At 43.5% G+C, this 17,495-nt stretch overlaps 1 protein-coding gene across 4 annotated transcripts in view; it reads right to left on the bottom strand.

Moving 5' to 3' along the window:
- The window catches only part of pcdh15a (protocadherin-related 15a), a 228,633-nt gene that overhangs the window by 61,052 nt on the left and 150,086 nt on the right, over positions 1–17,495 (bottom strand). For all 4 annotated transcript variants that reach the window (XR_002170731.1, XM_019891743.1, XM_019891745.1 and 1 more), the window contains exons 17-21: positions 15,978–16,110; positions 15,700–15,779; positions 10,506–10,599; positions 6,457–6,585; positions 33–338 (exon numbers count right to left, since the gene is read on the bottom strand). Coding sequence is in view for 3 of the 4 variants with exons in the window: in XM_019891743.1 (XP_019747302.1) it covers positions 33–338; positions 6,457–6,585; positions 10,506–10,599; positions 15,700–15,779; positions 15,978–16,110 (742 nt within the window). In the remaining variant the exon portion in view is untranslated. The remainder of the gene's footprint in view (positions 1–32; positions 339–6,456; positions 6,586–10,505; positions 10,600–15,699; positions 15,780–15,977; positions 16,111–17,495) is intronic.

Here is a 17,495-nt window from a genome sequence, read left to right as displayed (position 1 = left end):
ACACACACACACACACACACACACACACTTACGCTGAGCGTGAGGATCACGGTTCCGACGGGGCTGTTCTCGGGCACGTTCACCACGTACGTCTGCTGAGAAAACAGCGGGCTGTTGTCGTCGATGTCCGTCACCCGCACCGTGAGGGTCAAGGTGGTGCGCCGGGGGTCCACGGCCCCGTCGGAGGCTTCGATCACCAGCTCGTAGCTGTCCCTGAGCTCGCGATCCAGCGGCACCCGGGTGTAGATGCTGCCGTTGGCGGCGACGACGAACAAGTCGGGGTGATTGACGATGCGGAAGCTCACTTGGCCGTTAGCCCCCGCGTCTGGATCTGTGGCCTGCGGGGATAAAAGATGAGAAGACTGGGCTGCAGCCTTTTGCGTCGACTGTAATTACATGTTGCCAAGCTCCCACTGTGACTTTCTTACAGTGATTGTACAAGGTTGACCATGCTCGTTTGAAACCATGAACTGGATCATCGAAAAAAAGCAGTAAAAGTCATGTCGCGAAATTCAGACCTAATTTCCAATCAAACACCAAGGCTAGATTAGCCCAAAAGGCCCCCCCCCCAAAAGTGTTTACGCTGGCTCCCAGTCAGCTGTGGAATAGATTTCAAAGTTCTTCGGCTAAAAATGACCGAAAGGTTTGGGTCCTGAATAAATTAAAGAAATGCAAATGACATTTAAACTCAGTCAGGGGCTGTGAGGTCTGCAAACTCGGGGCAATTAGTGGAGCAGAGAGTTGAAAGCAAACATGGTGCAGCAGCATTTCGCTTTTATGCTGCACGCAAATGGAATAGGTTGCCAACAGACGTGAACTAAGCCCCCCAGTGTAAATGCTTTCAAATCCAAGTCGAAAACTATGATTCCCCCTTGTTATGATTTTGGTATTTTGAAACATTTTAAAAATTCAATTTCCTAAAATATCGTCCTTGCACTGTACGTTCTTTTCGTAATTTAGGCAAGCTACCTTTTATTTAATTTTTTTTTTTTTTGAGGTCTGTAGTTCTTTTATTTGCAAACGTTTTTGAACGTTGAACTTTCAATAATGGAAAAAAACGCAACCTTTGAGATGAAATGCGCGATATCAAATAAAAACCTGCCTTGCCGTTGCCTCGCCTCAATTGTCAGCTGTCAATGATGCGACGCCATTAGCATGCCGGAGCACCGGGATTGAAAAATACATCAAAAGTCATAAATAACCTCATTTCCCTCCTGACTCGCCAGACGTAAACTGTGAGTAAGACTATTGACATACGCCGTTAATAGCGCAAAGCGCTAAATATTCACCGCGAATGAGCGGCGCATTTCAAAATTGAAAGGCGTTTGCCTGGAGGCTGACAGCAGATGTTTTTGTGTTTAATCTGATCCAGAACACGATCCATTAGAGCCAGGCTTTTCATTCTAACACCTTGCATATTTACACAGCCTGTAGACGCCGGCTGAAACAACCCTCACGCAATTTGGGCTCTCATCCTGGTTGTCACTTGGGAGATGTGAGTCCTTGTGACGAATTGCGCGCCGGTTCAAAAGGGCAAGACGCTCTGGGTTACGCAAGGGCCTGCCTTTCATCGCTCGGGACATGTTCTGAATTAATCCAAAGAGGAAAACAAGCTATTATTCAAGTCAATTACGGTGAAAAAAAAGAAAACTAAAAAAAAAAAAAAAAGTCATTTTCACATTTTCCTGCACAAAGGAAGTGTGTGTCCAACTCATTTTGGTTATTTTAGAAGGCGAAACACATGGGGAGGGCTTCCATTTATTGGTTTATCAATAATTGTCCACATTTTCTTCTACTGCGGTTTCAAGGGAAGCACTGTTTATTCCACGTAATCCTTCAAGTGCAACTTGGCTTGGAGCACGTGTGTGGCAAAGATTAAAAAAAAAAAAAAAAAGGGAATACTGAGCGAGCTGTTGCTTAATCAATAGTCGTGCTTGCTTGAGGGTATCAAATTGGACACCGGCTTCCTGTACGCGCATGCCTGAACGTAGCCGTTATTATTTATGCATCAGTCACTGAAAAACGAAATGGCAAAAACGTGCTTTGCAATGATAAAAAAATAAGAATAAAAATAATAATTCTGGAACAGCCCCAATATTTCTTGGCCTGTGCACCAAGTTTTATGGAATATGACTGATGATTTTCAACATATTCCGGCTCATGAATAAACAAACACAAAATGCCAATGGTGCAGATAATTCATCGTGATAAAAATTATCCCAAATAATTAATACAGAGGTACCTTAACGTACAAGTGATTGATTTATTTATTTTTGCTCTGCGTTGCCAAATCTCTCTTTTTTCTTTTTTAGACTATAGTCCAATACCGTTGAGGACAGTTTTTCATGATTTTGGGGGATCTGGAATGGATTAATATCATTTCTATTCATTTCAGTGAAGAAAGTTGATTTGAGATGTGAAGTGAAGTTTTTTTTAAATTGCGAGCGCGGTCATGAATGATGTAAACTTGTAAATCAAGGTATGCACAATAAAATTAGGACAGCGTAGTCAGTAAGTGGACAGCATGTTCGATTCGGGATTTGACTCAGCTGCGGCCTTCCTGCGTAGCGTTTGCAGGTTGTTAGCCAGATAGCATAGCTGTCTTTATGTTTCTTTTACATTTCATCGAACAAAACGTAACAAACAAAACAAAAAAATAAATTCAACAACCAAGAGCCCGGTTGCCGAATATTAAATCAGTGTTTCTAAACCAGGGGTCCGTGGACCCCTACTGGTACGTGATGTAATTGCAAGAGGTCCATGAAAATAAAATCTTTTTTAAAAAAACGTTCCTATGACATTTACAGAAATCGGATTATTTTACTTCAATGTGACTGTGACGTCTATCAACATAAACTACAGATGGTAACAGGATTTTTTTTTTAACTCTAATTCACAAATGTAATCCACTGTATTGTAATAACAGCTATCGCTCCCATTTGCATTGTTCAAGTTACTGCATGCATAACACTGCTAACAAAATGAAATTCAGTTTTGTTACATATTTCCTGAAACATTGCATAACTACGCTTGCGTGCTCTGCAGAGAAGCTAAAAAAAATATCTATCAGTGTCGGTTGTGTTAGATGATACCTTCCAAAGGATCTCTGGGACAAACTGCTTTCAAATTCTTAATCAGGCATGTTTTTTTTTTTTTATGTCCAAAGCAATTAAGTGCTTTTTAAAAAAAAAAGAATAAAAAAAAATGAGCCCAGTAGTTAAAAACTGAGTGTATGACCACCTTGACGCATTGTAAAGTTTAAGGACATGCCGTTTAATGTTCTCCTTGAGATTTTAGCATCAGCGTTTTATTTGAACTGTACTTTCTTTATATGTCTTCTTATGGAAAGTGCCCTTGGTGAGCGGCTGCACGTCGGGCACACAAAGCCTCCATTCTTGACTTTTTGTGCAAAAAGTAGATTGCGTGACCGCTTGGAAATGATTTCTCAAATAGCGAACCTGATTGTCGTGTCTTTACGCCAGCAAAACTACGATCGAGGAGCGCGCTGTGCGGAGAAGATGAAACGCCCTCTTGATTCACTCATCTCCAGCCTCGGCGTTGGCGTCTGCGTACTGGGTGCAGCGACGTCTGCGGCGTGAATGCACTTTGCGCTGTACGCTTAAAAAGGCTGAGCACGGCGAGTCTTGCCTACTGGGACGGAGAAGCTAAAGAGACGAGGGAGATTTGGGACAGCTTTATTGAGGACGCATTTTGGATGAGAGTCAAAAGGCAACGTGGCTTCCTTAGCGTCTATTTCATACTTTATAAACTAACATTTGCCGGTAGACTGGTGTGTTGGAAATGAGCAATGCACACATAATTATATCGCCACCGAAAAGATGGAGTCTCCTCTCGTTTCAAGTTTCATTTCAAAGGAGGTTTCACAAAATAAGGGCATTCACTGTGGGTCGTGCCGACTTCACTTTTTGTCTTCAGTCAGTCAGACGCATTTCGCTGTTGGCGGGACATCAAGCGGCTGACTCGGCCATGAAAGAACATTCCCTTTCTTTGCCTTCAAAAAGTCAGGGTCTTTCTTTCATCCAAGTATTAAGAAATGACTATTAATTTAAATTTTGCATCTTAGCACCAAACTTCGGAGCCTCTGAAAACGGCGGCATTAAATGGCTGGAAATCCTCATTTGTATATGTCGTGTTTTTGTGTACAATCTTGAGAATTGTCAACTTTTTCCAGAGAGTAACAACGAAATTATTATTTTTTTCCCTAAACTAGAAGGCGCACCTAAAAGCATTCCATTTTCTCAAAAGCTGGCAGTGCTCCTTATAATCTGATACGCCTTATCTATAGATCAGCATTCTAATTTCTTGGACGTAGTACTTTAAATCTGGAAAGCGCCTTGTTGTAGCTGCAGCGATTGTGAAAGCTCCATATAAATAAAGCTGTATTGTATTGTATTCCCTTTAGTGTAACTCCATCTAGTGGCTGCATAACGCTACCGCACCCACTATTGTAGCTCCTATTCCATGTGCCTTATAATGCGTTGCGCCCTATTTATGAAAACAGTTTTAAAATAGGCCATTCACTGAAGGTGCGTTATGTACGCCAAAGCGCCTTATAGTGCGGAAAATACGGTAATTCAAATACAGTAACATAAGTATTCATGAAAAACTGTATTTCGGTATTCCTCAAAAGCAGACAACAAAAGGCACGATGACATTACGCGTTGTAACAGCGTGCTTAAATTTCGGAAGACAAACTAATTAAAAGTTTCATTGACAAGCACTTTTTTTAAAGGAACGCTAATACCGAAATCAATCAAAACAAAACTAAAATAATAACTAAAAGCATTTGAAACAAAAATACAAATAAAATTGATGTAATTTTAACGAATGTTTATTTCAACTAATCTTTTAAACGCAACTTCTCTTAATCACGTTTGGAGACCCCCCCACAAAAAATAAAAAATAAAATGGGAAACAGTGCAAACAGTTCAATCCAAATAGGTCCAGGAGGGGAAAAAAAAAATACTATTAATGCAACCCACAACAGAGGATAATTGCTCAGGATGATTTTCCGGAGACCTCCAACAATCGGGCCTTGGCAGACTCTCATCGCAAGGGTAGAAAACGGCTCAAATTTTGGCAGAATTGTCTGTATTTGTGCAGCACCACTTTCGGGACTCATTTTCGTCGCGCTGTCAATTTACCGGGGGGTTGCATTGTTACACGCGTGAAACAATTGAACCCAGGAGAGAGTCTGCCAAGACCACAAATAAAAAGCATGGGAACACCAGGCTGGAATAAAGACGGCGTTATTCATCGCAATTCTAATTGAAGGCCGCCGCGTCCCACAAGTGACTGAACTAACCGTCGGAGCCCCTTTTTTTTGTATTGATTTATGTGAAGATGTGATCCAAGTAAAGGGCAAGTCCTGACATTAAAAGTTAGGTGGTAACAGTACCTACCTTGGTTTGAAGGTTATGGTTCAGTTCGCTTTGGGTACAGGCGAATATCTAAACTGCTTTTCTTGCGTGAGAAGAGGAGCGTTAATGGCATCTAAACTGAAAATGAGTTTCTATTTTTTAAAAATAAATAAATACGTGTCTGGTACAAGTGAAATGAATCATTTAGAACAGGGGTGTCAAACTCATTTTTGTCGTGGGCCACATTTTTGTTACGTTTCCCTTGGAGGGCCGTTATGACTGAAAACATATAAAAACGTCAATCATAATGGTTTATTCAACTAGTGTTTAAATTACTGTTATGAGTGTTTGGTCACAAGAAAATGCTTACAATGTCTCTCTTTTATTTAATAAATATGAGAATTTAAAATTTTGGTCGAGATTTTAGCAAGCATCGTGGAAGTTGACATGTTTGATTTGCTTTCGAGGGCCACATAAAATGATGTGGCGCACCCGATCTGGCCCCCGGGCCTCGAGTTTCACACCTGTGATGTAGAACAACAGCTGAATTCATGATCATTTTAGGAAAGCGCAACATCAATAGTTCTTTCGAGGAAATGAATTGTTTGTTTACGCTATCGATCCTATGGACCGAGGTGCCGACACTTTAAAATCAATCCACCAATTTCTTTCATAAAACGACGTTTTGAACATCAAAGGGACTATCCGTCGACGATGAGACGAGATTCATCAGTTGCGCTCCTCATCTTCATTGTGAGATGAATTCCCAATTTCTATGCAGAACGGGGCAGTGACTCTTGAGGGGAAGAAGGGCAATAAAACCAAGACCAATTGATTTTATTGCTACATCGACAATTTGGTGGCCGTAGACGTTAATTCTTGCGTATCCGTTCATGGTTTCATCATTAAACCGGGGATGAGTCATTTAAAGCACCCATAACAGGGTCAGTGTGATGATCCATGATGCTGTTCAAGTCCGATTTCAAGCAGCAAAAACGAGCCCGATGGCAGCAGGGAAACCGCCAAAGACCGAATAAAGGGAACTGAACTGCGCCGCCTCACGCGTTCAACTTACTTTGACTTGTCCCACAAACAGATGGGCCTCCTCTTCTCGGACAGTGAAGTTAGTGGGGGCGGCGGGGTCAAACTCAGGGTCGTTGTCATTGACGTCCGTCACGACGATGTCGACTGTTGTCGTTGACGTCTGGGGAGGGATGCAGATCCACGTTTTGCATTCATTTCAAAAGAAATAAACAACAGGGGTCCCGGCGAAATCCGACAAACGTGAAACGCATCTGATCAAAACAAAGGCAAGAAAAACGCAGCTTTTGACGTCGGGAACGTCTCAAACGTATGATCAAAAGGTCATCTAAAGCTTTTCATTCATCGCATCTCAATTTTATGACATCATGGGCGATTAAGGACTTTTAGAGCATTTCAAGAATCAGTATTTTGAAAACGATGCGCCTGGGCTATCTTCAAACTAATTTTTGCAAACGTATTTTTTTTTCTTTACTCCTAAATGTCTTGAATTCTTCATTTTTTTAAAAATTCATTGAATTCATTTGCCTTGTTTTGTGACTATGTGTGAAGCACATTGAGTTATCTTGTGTAGGAAAAGCCTGATAGAAATAAAGCTGCCTAACCTTGTCTTGCCTCTACGCGTGCCCGACGGGTACCTGGCAGAAAGTCACCTGGGATAGGCTCGGATTTGGAAAAACTCAATCAAAGGAATTCATTTATAATGCCCAAGAGTCTCTATTAATTTACAACCACTGGGACGTTGTTTGAAATGCCTCCACATGATTCCAAACGCTATACGACTCACACTGTTGATCTGCAAATCACTGGCTTGTATCTGCGCAACCCGTGGCAGTCTTCGGCAAAAATGACTGACAGGCAACAAAGCCGTATGCTAATCATGGAATAAATGCTCCGAAGTGGGAGTGGTCGGCCCTCGCAACACTTCCCACCAGACAGCGCGTTTGAAGTTCGCCCCGGCGCTTGAGCGGCGTCCATCCCGGAGGAAACGATCTAGTTCTTCCATCTCGTCGTCCGTCCTCGCGGGGCTTCATCCCGCAACTGTTGTTTGCTTTGTTCGGACTTAATTACAGACATTCACGTGGGAGCTGACACGCTGGAAACCGTCACATATGAGGCCCGCTTGATCCGCCGCGACGGTGGGATACACTAGCGGGGTACCATTAACATCAGCGTGGCGATGACAGGCTCTATTTATTCTTCACTTTGCCCAAGACCCGGAGCCAATTAGTGTCACCATCCTGGCGTGAAGTTTCTCATCAAAGCCGCAAGAGCCGAGAGCCTGATTAACGAGCGGTTATTATTTATTTAAAGTCAAACGCCGGTGCTCCGTGGTATCCAAAAGGACGCAGGGGAGGCCTTCCACGCGTCGGCTTTTCAAGTGACAAGCCTGACCGGAAGCAGTGAATAAGATCATGCTGTTAGGACTCATGTAGTGCGTTAGCCGAGGGCAATGGGAAAAAAAAAACGGTTATCCCGGCGGATGTCTGAGCCCGCAAGGCAGTCGGTATTACAGACTTCCCACCTGCGGAGACGGATTTTAGAATTGGGCACAGAGACTAGAGCTGGTGCGAGTTGTGCCTGAGGTACGGAAAATGTCCGATTTTAACAGGCTAATAAAGTTGGTCAGTTTCCTCTTAGTTAATCATCTCCGTGTCACAAAGCCTTTAAATGACATGCAGTCTTAACTCATTCACTCCCAAAGACGTATTTAGATGTCTTTTCAGACGCCACACATTTAATCCCAGCTCCTCATTTTATATTGACTGTATTTGAAAAGGGTCTGAAAGGGACTGAAAATGGCCTTTTCAGGCATTGGTCTGAAAATGGCCTTTTCAGACCCTTTTCAAGTACAGTCAATATAAAATGAGGAGCTGGGATTAAATGTTTGGCGTCTGAAAAGACATCTAAATACGTCTTTGGGAGCGAATGAGTTCAGTATCGTATTTTCCGCGCTGTAAGGAGTATCAGGCGCACCTTCAACGAATGGCCTATTTTAAAACTGTTTTCATATATAGGGCGCACCGCATTATAAGGCGCATAGAATAGAAGCAGCAGGAGTGGCTGAGGTTGCGTTATGCATCCATTAGATGGAGCTACACTAAAGGGAATACAATACAATACAGCTTTATTTAAATAGAGCTTTCTCAACCACTGCAGCTGTAACAACGCACTTTACAAAACACGTAAAATACTACGTCCAAGAAATCAGAACACGGATCCATATATAAGGCGCATCGCATTATAAGGCGCACCGTCGGCTTTTGAGAAAATGGAATGCTTTTAGAGTGCGGAAAATATGGTAATCATCTCCATGTCATTGCGCTTTAAACGCAAACCACGTCAGACGATCTCGCGCCAAATTGAGATTAAAGGTCCTGAGAGTTTGGAGAAAAGAAAATTACCGATGTAATTGGATTCATGTTCATCCTTCTGCGGTTGACGTTCGAGGCTTTGTACATGAAGGTAAAGTAAGAAGAAACAAAGTTGAGACCTCGGTTTACCTCCCTTGGCAAGCCAAGTGTTTAAGTATAATAAGAGACATTTCCTCCTCATCTTGGGAACTGATATTGCGTTCCGGCTCGTACCAAGTTTTCAAAGTGTTTTATGAACGTGTCTGATGGCGCCGATCTGCAAATAAAGTGAAGCGCACCTGAAAACGCGTCTCCTGTTCATTGAGCTGAGGGAGAGCGCATAGTTTAGGTGGAGGTTTGAGAGCAAAATTACTAAATGTCAGTAGGTCTGTGCAGGAGTTAACCAGGTCATGGTAGTCCCCGAATGACTCTTCTTGATTGTTGAGGATGTTTCACCTTGAATCTGAAAGCATTCTTCAGTTCTCGGTTTCGTGAGGAGGGGCAACCCAGCTATTTGTTAGATTTCAAGTATGATTTTTCATGAAATTGAATTTGTAATTGCCGGACCGGCAACCTGTTGGACTTTGGAGGATTGTCAAAGAGAAGCGTCACCAGGAATGGATGGCTCAGAAACAACAATTCTGTCTGACCCGCTTTGTGTGAGGACACTGAAGTCCATTTTTCTCCTTTGAGCTTCGGAATTCCAGACTTTGCTGTCTCTGGCATTGCTCGGTCAACCGACGGCAGACCTTAAGAGTGCGTATTAGGTCTACTTAGGTCCGTAGTGGGAGCCCAAGCCGACTCCTTCACCCCCACTTCCTCGTTTGAACTCCCCCCTCCTGTTGTAGCAGCTTTTTATCCCGCCGCTGACATTTGGCACACTCGAGTCACAGCGGCAATTTATGTTGTGCCGGAGATGCTTGCCTCCGCTGCGCCCCGATTTAAAACTCGCACAATATTGGTAAAGGTTATTGACTCCTACAATCTGTCCATCTAAAGTGAGATGAATAGACTCCCTCCCTCCCTACCAACTCCCCACGCTTTTCCTGCAAAAAAAAAAAACACCAAAAAACCCCAGATGTATTCATCATCACTCTCCCAGGGGATGAAGAGAGGCTTCCGATCAGACTTTTAACCAAAGAGGGGGGCCGCATTTCACCTCGGCCAGGAAGGGAGACAGCTGACCAAACCGCGGCCAACTGAGCTGACGTCTAATTAAATTAGGACGATCAGTGGAAAGCAGAGAAATACATTTAAGGGGTCACCGATCTCTTATCTGAAGGTTGAGGGGGGGGTACAGAAACGGATAAAACAAAACAAATAAATAAATAATTGGGGCTCATCAGTAGTCCAGAATTTTGTGGAAACAACTAGGAAACCGATTTTTCAAAAACACATTAAAAAAAATAATAATTATGACGAGTAGAAAACTTTCATTTTTGATAGGAAACCGATTTTTCAAAAACACATTAAAAAAAAAAAAATAATTATGACGAGTAGAAAACTTTCATTTTTGGTAATACAAAAAAAAGTTGCTCATTACAAAACAAGAGCATCATAATTCGATTGGTTTTGAAATTGTGACATCGTCAAGAGCCAAATTTAGTAGGTTACACTATAAAAAATATTGTCTTTACCGAAAAGGAACTTTTGCGCTGACCGACACGTCAACAATTTCAGCCCATCTTTCGACAAGACAAGGGCAGAGATAGGCGGCTTTGTGTCTTACCCCTCCAGGGTTGCCATCCGAGGCGGTGACGACCAGACGGTAGCGCTCTTCGGTTTCTCTGTCTAAAGCTTTTTCCAAAATTAGAAGGCCAATCCTGTGGAGAAAATCGAAGCGTTAAATTCCATAGATTCAGTCGCATCTTCACAAACAACAGCCACCCAAAGGCTTCGAGCATCCTGGTTCCCGCATTATTTGTCCCTTGTAAGCACATCGACACGTCATACGCGTGCTTCCATCCAAATGTATTTACTTACAGATTAGGCACATTCATGAATTCCCGGCCACTGGGGAAAAGGAGCAGGTGGTCTTTTAAACTTTACCGCGCTTCCCACCCAGACGCACAACAAACAGCGGGAATCCATGTTGCGGTTCAAGTCGCTGCAGTGCACCAAGCTACAATTTGCTGGCGGGGAAGCATTCCGCACGGCGGCCTGCGCATTCCCCGAGAGCGGCGCGCCGAATTATCTTTGTTTGCACACATTCACACATGGTGGCGTAAAACACGGCAGCGGGAGCGAGTGCATTAATACAAACACTCACGGGCGCACGGCGCAAAACAAAACAATGGAACCCGGGGGCGAATCTGCCAGGACCACAAACAAAATGCGTCGGAACACCCGGCAAGGAGAATAATGACTGCCGCAACTCCCCGTCGAACTGTTCTCTCCTTTACGGTTCAAATTGAAGGCTGCTGTGGAGCACACGTGACTAACTGCGTGACCTTTTTATTCATGAATAGCGTTGTGGTCATTATTTTCTTCACTTGCGCTCCAGGTAGTTGTAAATCCGTGGCACCGATATGTACTTGTCATGAATAAAGTAACAAGTAAAATCCGTGGCCTGTATTATACCGGGTTGTGTGCTTAAAAATTTTCAAGGTCTCTAAACAGGCTTTAAAATCATACCAAACACATAAGGCAGTCAGTCTATGTTGTGTTTACTGGTGTATTTATTTTTTTTTCATATGTTATTGTATTTTTTTTTAAAAAATGCGGGTTTACAATTACCAAAACATAAATGGTCATTTCCATTATCCCCTTCTTTGGCATTTTACATTCAATATTATTTGGTTCGACTAAACATTTCGGTCCTTAACAATGGTTTTACTATCTTTCATTTCGTGTGTCATTTTTCACATAAACATACATTGACCTCTTATTTGGAGAACTGTGTGAGCGAGAGTCTTCTTTTGTGATGGTTCCGATCATCTTCCATTTCTTGCCAGCGAAAGAAGAGGAGCAAAGGGATACTTTAAGTGTTTTATTAAGTTTAGCATGTTTAGCATGTGGTGGAGACAAAACAATCCCACCCCCCCCCAAAAAAATATGGTACTTTTTTAAAAGTTGTGTTCTATGCATCATTAAGGCAGGTATGGTAGTTTTAAAAAAATCACAGGTTCAAAACCGCTAAAAGTTTCGATCACAGTCTGAGCTGTTTTAGCAGTCAGTGAAGGTACGGCGGCTTAGAAGAGGAAAGAAACCGCATTTACGAGAGTGCCACCCATCAGTCTTTGACAACTCCAAGGTAACATCAATATACAACCATAAGGCTGTCTTGAAATGAGTGCTTGCAACCAGCTACAGGAGTTGGCTTGCCTACAATTGGTGGCATGAATATTAAAAACTCGTTTGTGAGGCACATAACTAGCGCAGTAGCTAACCAGCATGGCTAACATGAGTTTGTTTGTAGTAGCGACTCCTCTTTCTGACAAATGAGTGAGTACCTTCAGTGTTGTCTTCTATTTTTGGTTGTATTTAGTGAAAAAGGAATGATTTTCTCTTTATCCAAGTCTGAGTATTGATCAACTCCACAGTTATTGTGGGAAAAAGCGAGACAACAGATACAAGCTGTAATTCAGCAGATGATGCTCTATTGCTGGTAGATGAGATGCAAATGAGGGAGGGGGGTTGTGGGGGGCGGTTTAAGCAAAGAAAAAGACCTCTGGCATGATGAATGTACAACTGTCATGCTAATGATTCACTTCAGACAGGATTAATGGCCATAAATTGACTTGTGTCCCACATTTCGGAATGATACATTGACCATTGTTCAGGTTTACGGGGATAAATGATGTCGTGGAAGAATGTGGATCAATATATACAGCGTGGAGGTATGATATGATACCGAGACACAGACGGCATCAATCAAACCTCCGCGCTCCAGATCAGTCATTTTCTGTGAACGTAGCAGATGATTCCTCTATCGCATACGTGGAAAAGGCTAATTCATGGTTATCCTGCTGGAAATAGTCTTCACAAGATGGTACAATGTGGTCATAAAAAGAATGACATGGTCAGCGACCGCACTAGACGTGGCGAGTCTTTGAATTATGATCTTTGCCACCATTAGCGACTCAGTACGGGTCTCTTTGCGATGAGGAATCTGATCAACCAGCCGCGGTTTACATTGACTGAACACACTTAGAACCCCTGCTCTGGTATAAGTCCAAGAATATAATATAATGTAACACATCTAACATTGCTCGCCATCCCAGACAAGACCTTATAGCAGGGGCCGGGAACCTATGGCTCGCGAGCCAGGTGTGGCTCTTTTGATGATTGCATCTGGCTCGCAGATAAAACTAAATATTCTCGTTTGTTTAATCCATCCATCGATTTTTCACTGCTCATGTCCTGTTCAGGGCTGCAGTTGGCGGCAGGAGCGATTTTAATTGGATGATACTGGCCTACGTTGGCCGTTGCTGGGTAACAGGTAAACGCCCCCTTTTTGAATCAGCCCGCTCGGTCATTAGCTCAAAGCTAATCCTTCGACGAATAAGACGACGAGTATGGTACACTTCAGGACGAACGGACCGAAGGATTCGCCTTTAGCCGGCTCGCCAGCAGCAACTCCGCGTATGGACCCGGCAAGCTGACTATAATTCCGCTAGCTTCGCTGGATCATTAGCAATCGTGAGGAACGGAAAACCATTCACATTAATGGTGAGTATTATAACAAAATTATTTCAAAGACTACATTCAGAGGCTTATTATACCGACATTTAGTTTTGTGCGTGTGTGTGTGTGTGTGTGTGTGTGTGTGTGGGTGTGGGCGTGGGTGTGGGTGTGTGTATATATATTCCAAATATTTTGCTTTCATGAATCTCTTAGTCTTATAGCTTCAGCTGCTATGGCGACCATCTCTAGCATCCCCTCTCAGGGGAACCTGCGCTGTTGATAAGAAGCGAAGGGCTGGAGTGCTCATTTTTCATAATAGCTCAACGCAAGCAGCGGCATACGCAGAGTGTCGTCGTCTGGAAATGCAGCAGTGCAAGAATCTCGTCACGGGACAGAATTTAAGGCTTGAAAAATGACAAGTCTCAGTGGGTGTGTTGTATGCACAACTTAACAAGAGTAGAAGCTAATCAGTCTTCATTCAGAGGCTGCCATATCGGCGTCTGCTTGGGCCGTTTGTGAAGAATTTTAAAATGTAGCCCGACCCGCCGTGCTGTGCTACTTTCGTCTGCCATAACAGATGATCAGATGTGCCAGGAATAGACGCAGCCAGCGCTGCACTTTATTGAACCGACACAAAGAAAATTCACGCGCATTAAACAGATTCATTCAATAGCTGCACAGCAACTGTTGCCAAGGCACTCAATGCCCAGACTGGCGAACATTTTACAACAGCCAACCCGACAATATCATTTGACTCCCGCGTCACTCACCAGGCGAGGCCCCGCCGTTTAAAGCCACATCCTGATTTTCCACATCGCTACTATTTCATAATCGCGCGACTTAACTTTCAGGCACATTGCCGGCCGAAGACAACAACTAGTTGTTGTTAGCATTCAAGCCGCCGCCAGCTGCTAGCTGCCTGCCAGCACGACTGCGGGAATCACAATGACACAGATGGGAAAACGGTACAATCTAATGAGTTCCAATACAAACCTTGTGTAATAATCTTAATGAAAAAGTATAAAGATCTCATTCTGGACTGGTTGCTGGTAAATTCCAGGGCCCGTGAAGAGACAAACAACAAAGAAACGACGACAAAACATCACTGAGTGGGAAGTGAAACTGAAGTCAGGTGAGTGGACTATGAGCACCGACAACGGGTATCGGTATCAGGCTGATTCCATGCTTATTTTAAGACCCGATCTGGTGGAAGCTGACGATACCAGTGAGCGATACTTAAGGCAATAAAAATCCAAATCTGGCACTCTTATTGGAATATAATTTGTGGCTACTCTCTCTTTCCTCCTCGTGGCAGAAACCGACTGAACAGACTTGCGCAGTTTTATCTATACTGGCAGAATATCAAATCAATGTGGCTTTCTACACGTTTCTTAATGTGCGAGAACGGCTCCACAGTTAAATGGCCTTGAGATAACTTCTGTTGTATGTTGGCACAACAGAACTAAAAGTGACTTTTGATGCATAGCGCTATCCACAAGTAAGTACGGCATCTCCAGTCTCCTCGCGTCTTGACCCTCGAAATTGACTTCCTCATTTACAAGACGGTAAAATGGCACCTTAATATTTCATGGGGTTTCCACGCCACGCGGCAGGCAGCAGAGCAGGGTGGTTTTTTTTTTTTTTTCTGCCGATATTGATTTTGAGTCAGAGAACGTGGCTGGTGGGAAACTTCAGTTTGTGCTTCATGTCCCAAGAGGGACAAAAAGCGCACGGTGGCATTTTTAAGAGTTGGTCCGTTCTCGGGTTTTATGTATGCAGTTGGGTTATTTCTGCATAGCTTCCATGCTGCACCCAAACAGCCTTCCGCGACCCTCATTATCAGTCCATACATTAGCCGAACGGGGCTACTCGTTACTTCCCAGTTTTTGTTAGCCTGCACCTTGGTACCCATTTCTAAAAAGTGACATTTTTCTCGCTTTTTCATCGAAGCTTTTTGCTTTCATGTTAGCCTGTTGAGGCTTCCAATTTTTCCTGTGCTCGTCTCGGCATTGGCAAAGGCACTTGAAAAGAGGGAGGTGTCAGAGAGGAGAAAAGTCGCGGTGCACGCAGCTCAAACTGCTCGTTCACTGCAATTCTCCTGGTCTGCCAATTTTTGCGCCAGCTGTCTCATTGGGATGCTTTGCGGTGTGTCAAAGCAGGTAATTGTCCAAGTGTTACCACACTCCAACCAATAAATCTCAATACCAATCTCCAGCGCAGACCATTGCACATAACACCATTTTAGATCTCAGATTTCGCCCCAAGCCAGTACACACAGGACAAAGCCGCAAACTTACGTTTCGGAGAGGTTGAACACCTTCTGGGAATCTCCGCTCACAATGCGATATGCGATGGGGTCGTTTTCTCTGTCTGTGGCCTGGAGGGAGACGACAACGGAGGGCCTTTAACGGGCCTACAATTGTCATTAAGGTGCAAGGCTGAGCAGCCGAATTGAGCATCAACATATGGCTGGATGATAAGGAAGAGGGTTCGGGTTTGGGTCAGGTGAGAGGCGGTCAATGTCTCAATAATCCCACAATAATTTTTTTTTTTTACACAGAAATCAACGCCTCACCTGCAGATTGAGCAGAATGGCGCCAATCCTTGTGGCTTCGCTCACCTCCAGGTTGTAAGTGAGCAAGGGGAAGCGCGGCGGGCTCTGGTTGTTGGGTGGCAGCACTTCGATGTAGACGGTTGTGATGGAGCTCCTGGCAAGAGGATAGCGAAGAAAAAAAAAAAAACAAATAGCAACAACAACAAGGTGATGGCAGTTAGCAAAAGCTAACAAAATAACTCGAACTAAAAAATGTTTAGAAAACGAATGTCATCATACATTCATTTTAAAATTATTCATTTTGGTATTGCTGTAGAACCGGATAGAAGAGGAAAGGTCATATTTTATTACATAATCCTTTGTGACCTTTATTTTATTTTATTTATTTATTTTTTAATTACACTCAACAAACACTCCATGTTAATAAAACTAATACTAAAACTAATAAAAACTCTCCAAAAACCTGCTCTAAAAAACAATTAAGAGTACAGTCATACCTTGGTTTTCGACCATAATCCGTTCCAGAAGGCTGTTCGAAAAACCGATTTGTTCGAAAACCGAAACCACGCTTCTTTTTTTAAAAAAAAAAATCTTTATTGAACACGTCTGTTCACAATGGCACGCTACACGTGGAAGCGTCACTTCTTCGTCACTTCCTCGTGCAAGGAAGGCGAGAGGAGTCAAGTGACGCATTCAAGTGCGCTCAGTTTGTTCGAGAACCGAAATTCGGTCGTCATCCGAAGCATAAAAAAAACTCGAAATTTTTGGTCGAAAACCGAACAGAGACGTTCGAAAACCGAGGTTTGACTGTAACTCGATCCAAAAAACAAAAGTCGAAAGGAACTAAAAAGTAACGAACTAAAATCCCAAACTATTATAACAGCGCCACCCAACCTTCCATCCATCTGCTCATCCAACCCTTGTGCAGGTTTTCAGTTTATTTCACGTTTGCGAGTGCTGCGTTGACCGTCCCCCGCAATGGAATTTGCGTGCATGCGAGCGTACCTTCTCAGGGACTCCGGCGCGTTGTCGGACGCCTTGACGGTCAGCGCGAAAGATCGTCCGACGGCGAGGCTGACGCCGGGTGCCACTGTGATGCGACCCGTGCGATTATTAATGACAAAGTGTCCCTGAGCCCCGGCCAGGATCTCGTAGGTCACCAGTCCGTTGAGTCCCTCGTCAGCATCCCCCGCCGTTAACTTTTGACGCGGGAAGACAGAAAGAAGCAGGCGCATCAACTCGACACTTTTATGGCCACTCGGAGCGTGGAAATGACTTGAACCAGTTTTGATGTCAGGCTACTACCAAACAGAAAAGCGAGCTTTGTTCTGCAACATTAAAGGTATAGATGTTGCATTGAAGATAAATCCTCGCGGCGGGTGGCCGCAGCCTGTTGAGATTCGAGCTCAATAAAAGTTTGGATGGCGCCGAAATGGATTGTTGCGCTTTTGAAATGAAAGCGTAAAGCTCGGGTTCTCGCTTTGATTTCCAAACGCATTAGTCCGGATCAGCCAGTTACTCGACGGCGGCCAGCCGCAC

This window comes from Hippocampus comes, unplaced genomic scaffold (genome assembly GCF_001891065.2).
Source record: "Hippocampus comes isolate QL1 unplaced genomic scaffold, H_comes_QL1_v1.1 scaffold121, whole genome shotgun sequence".
Lineage (NCBI taxonomy): Eukaryota > Metazoa > Chordata > Actinopteri > Syngnathiformes > Syngnathidae > Hippocampus > Hippocampus comes.
The sequence above is the reverse complement of the archived record's forward strand: the minus strand, read 5'-3'. Positions and strand labels throughout refer to the sequence as shown.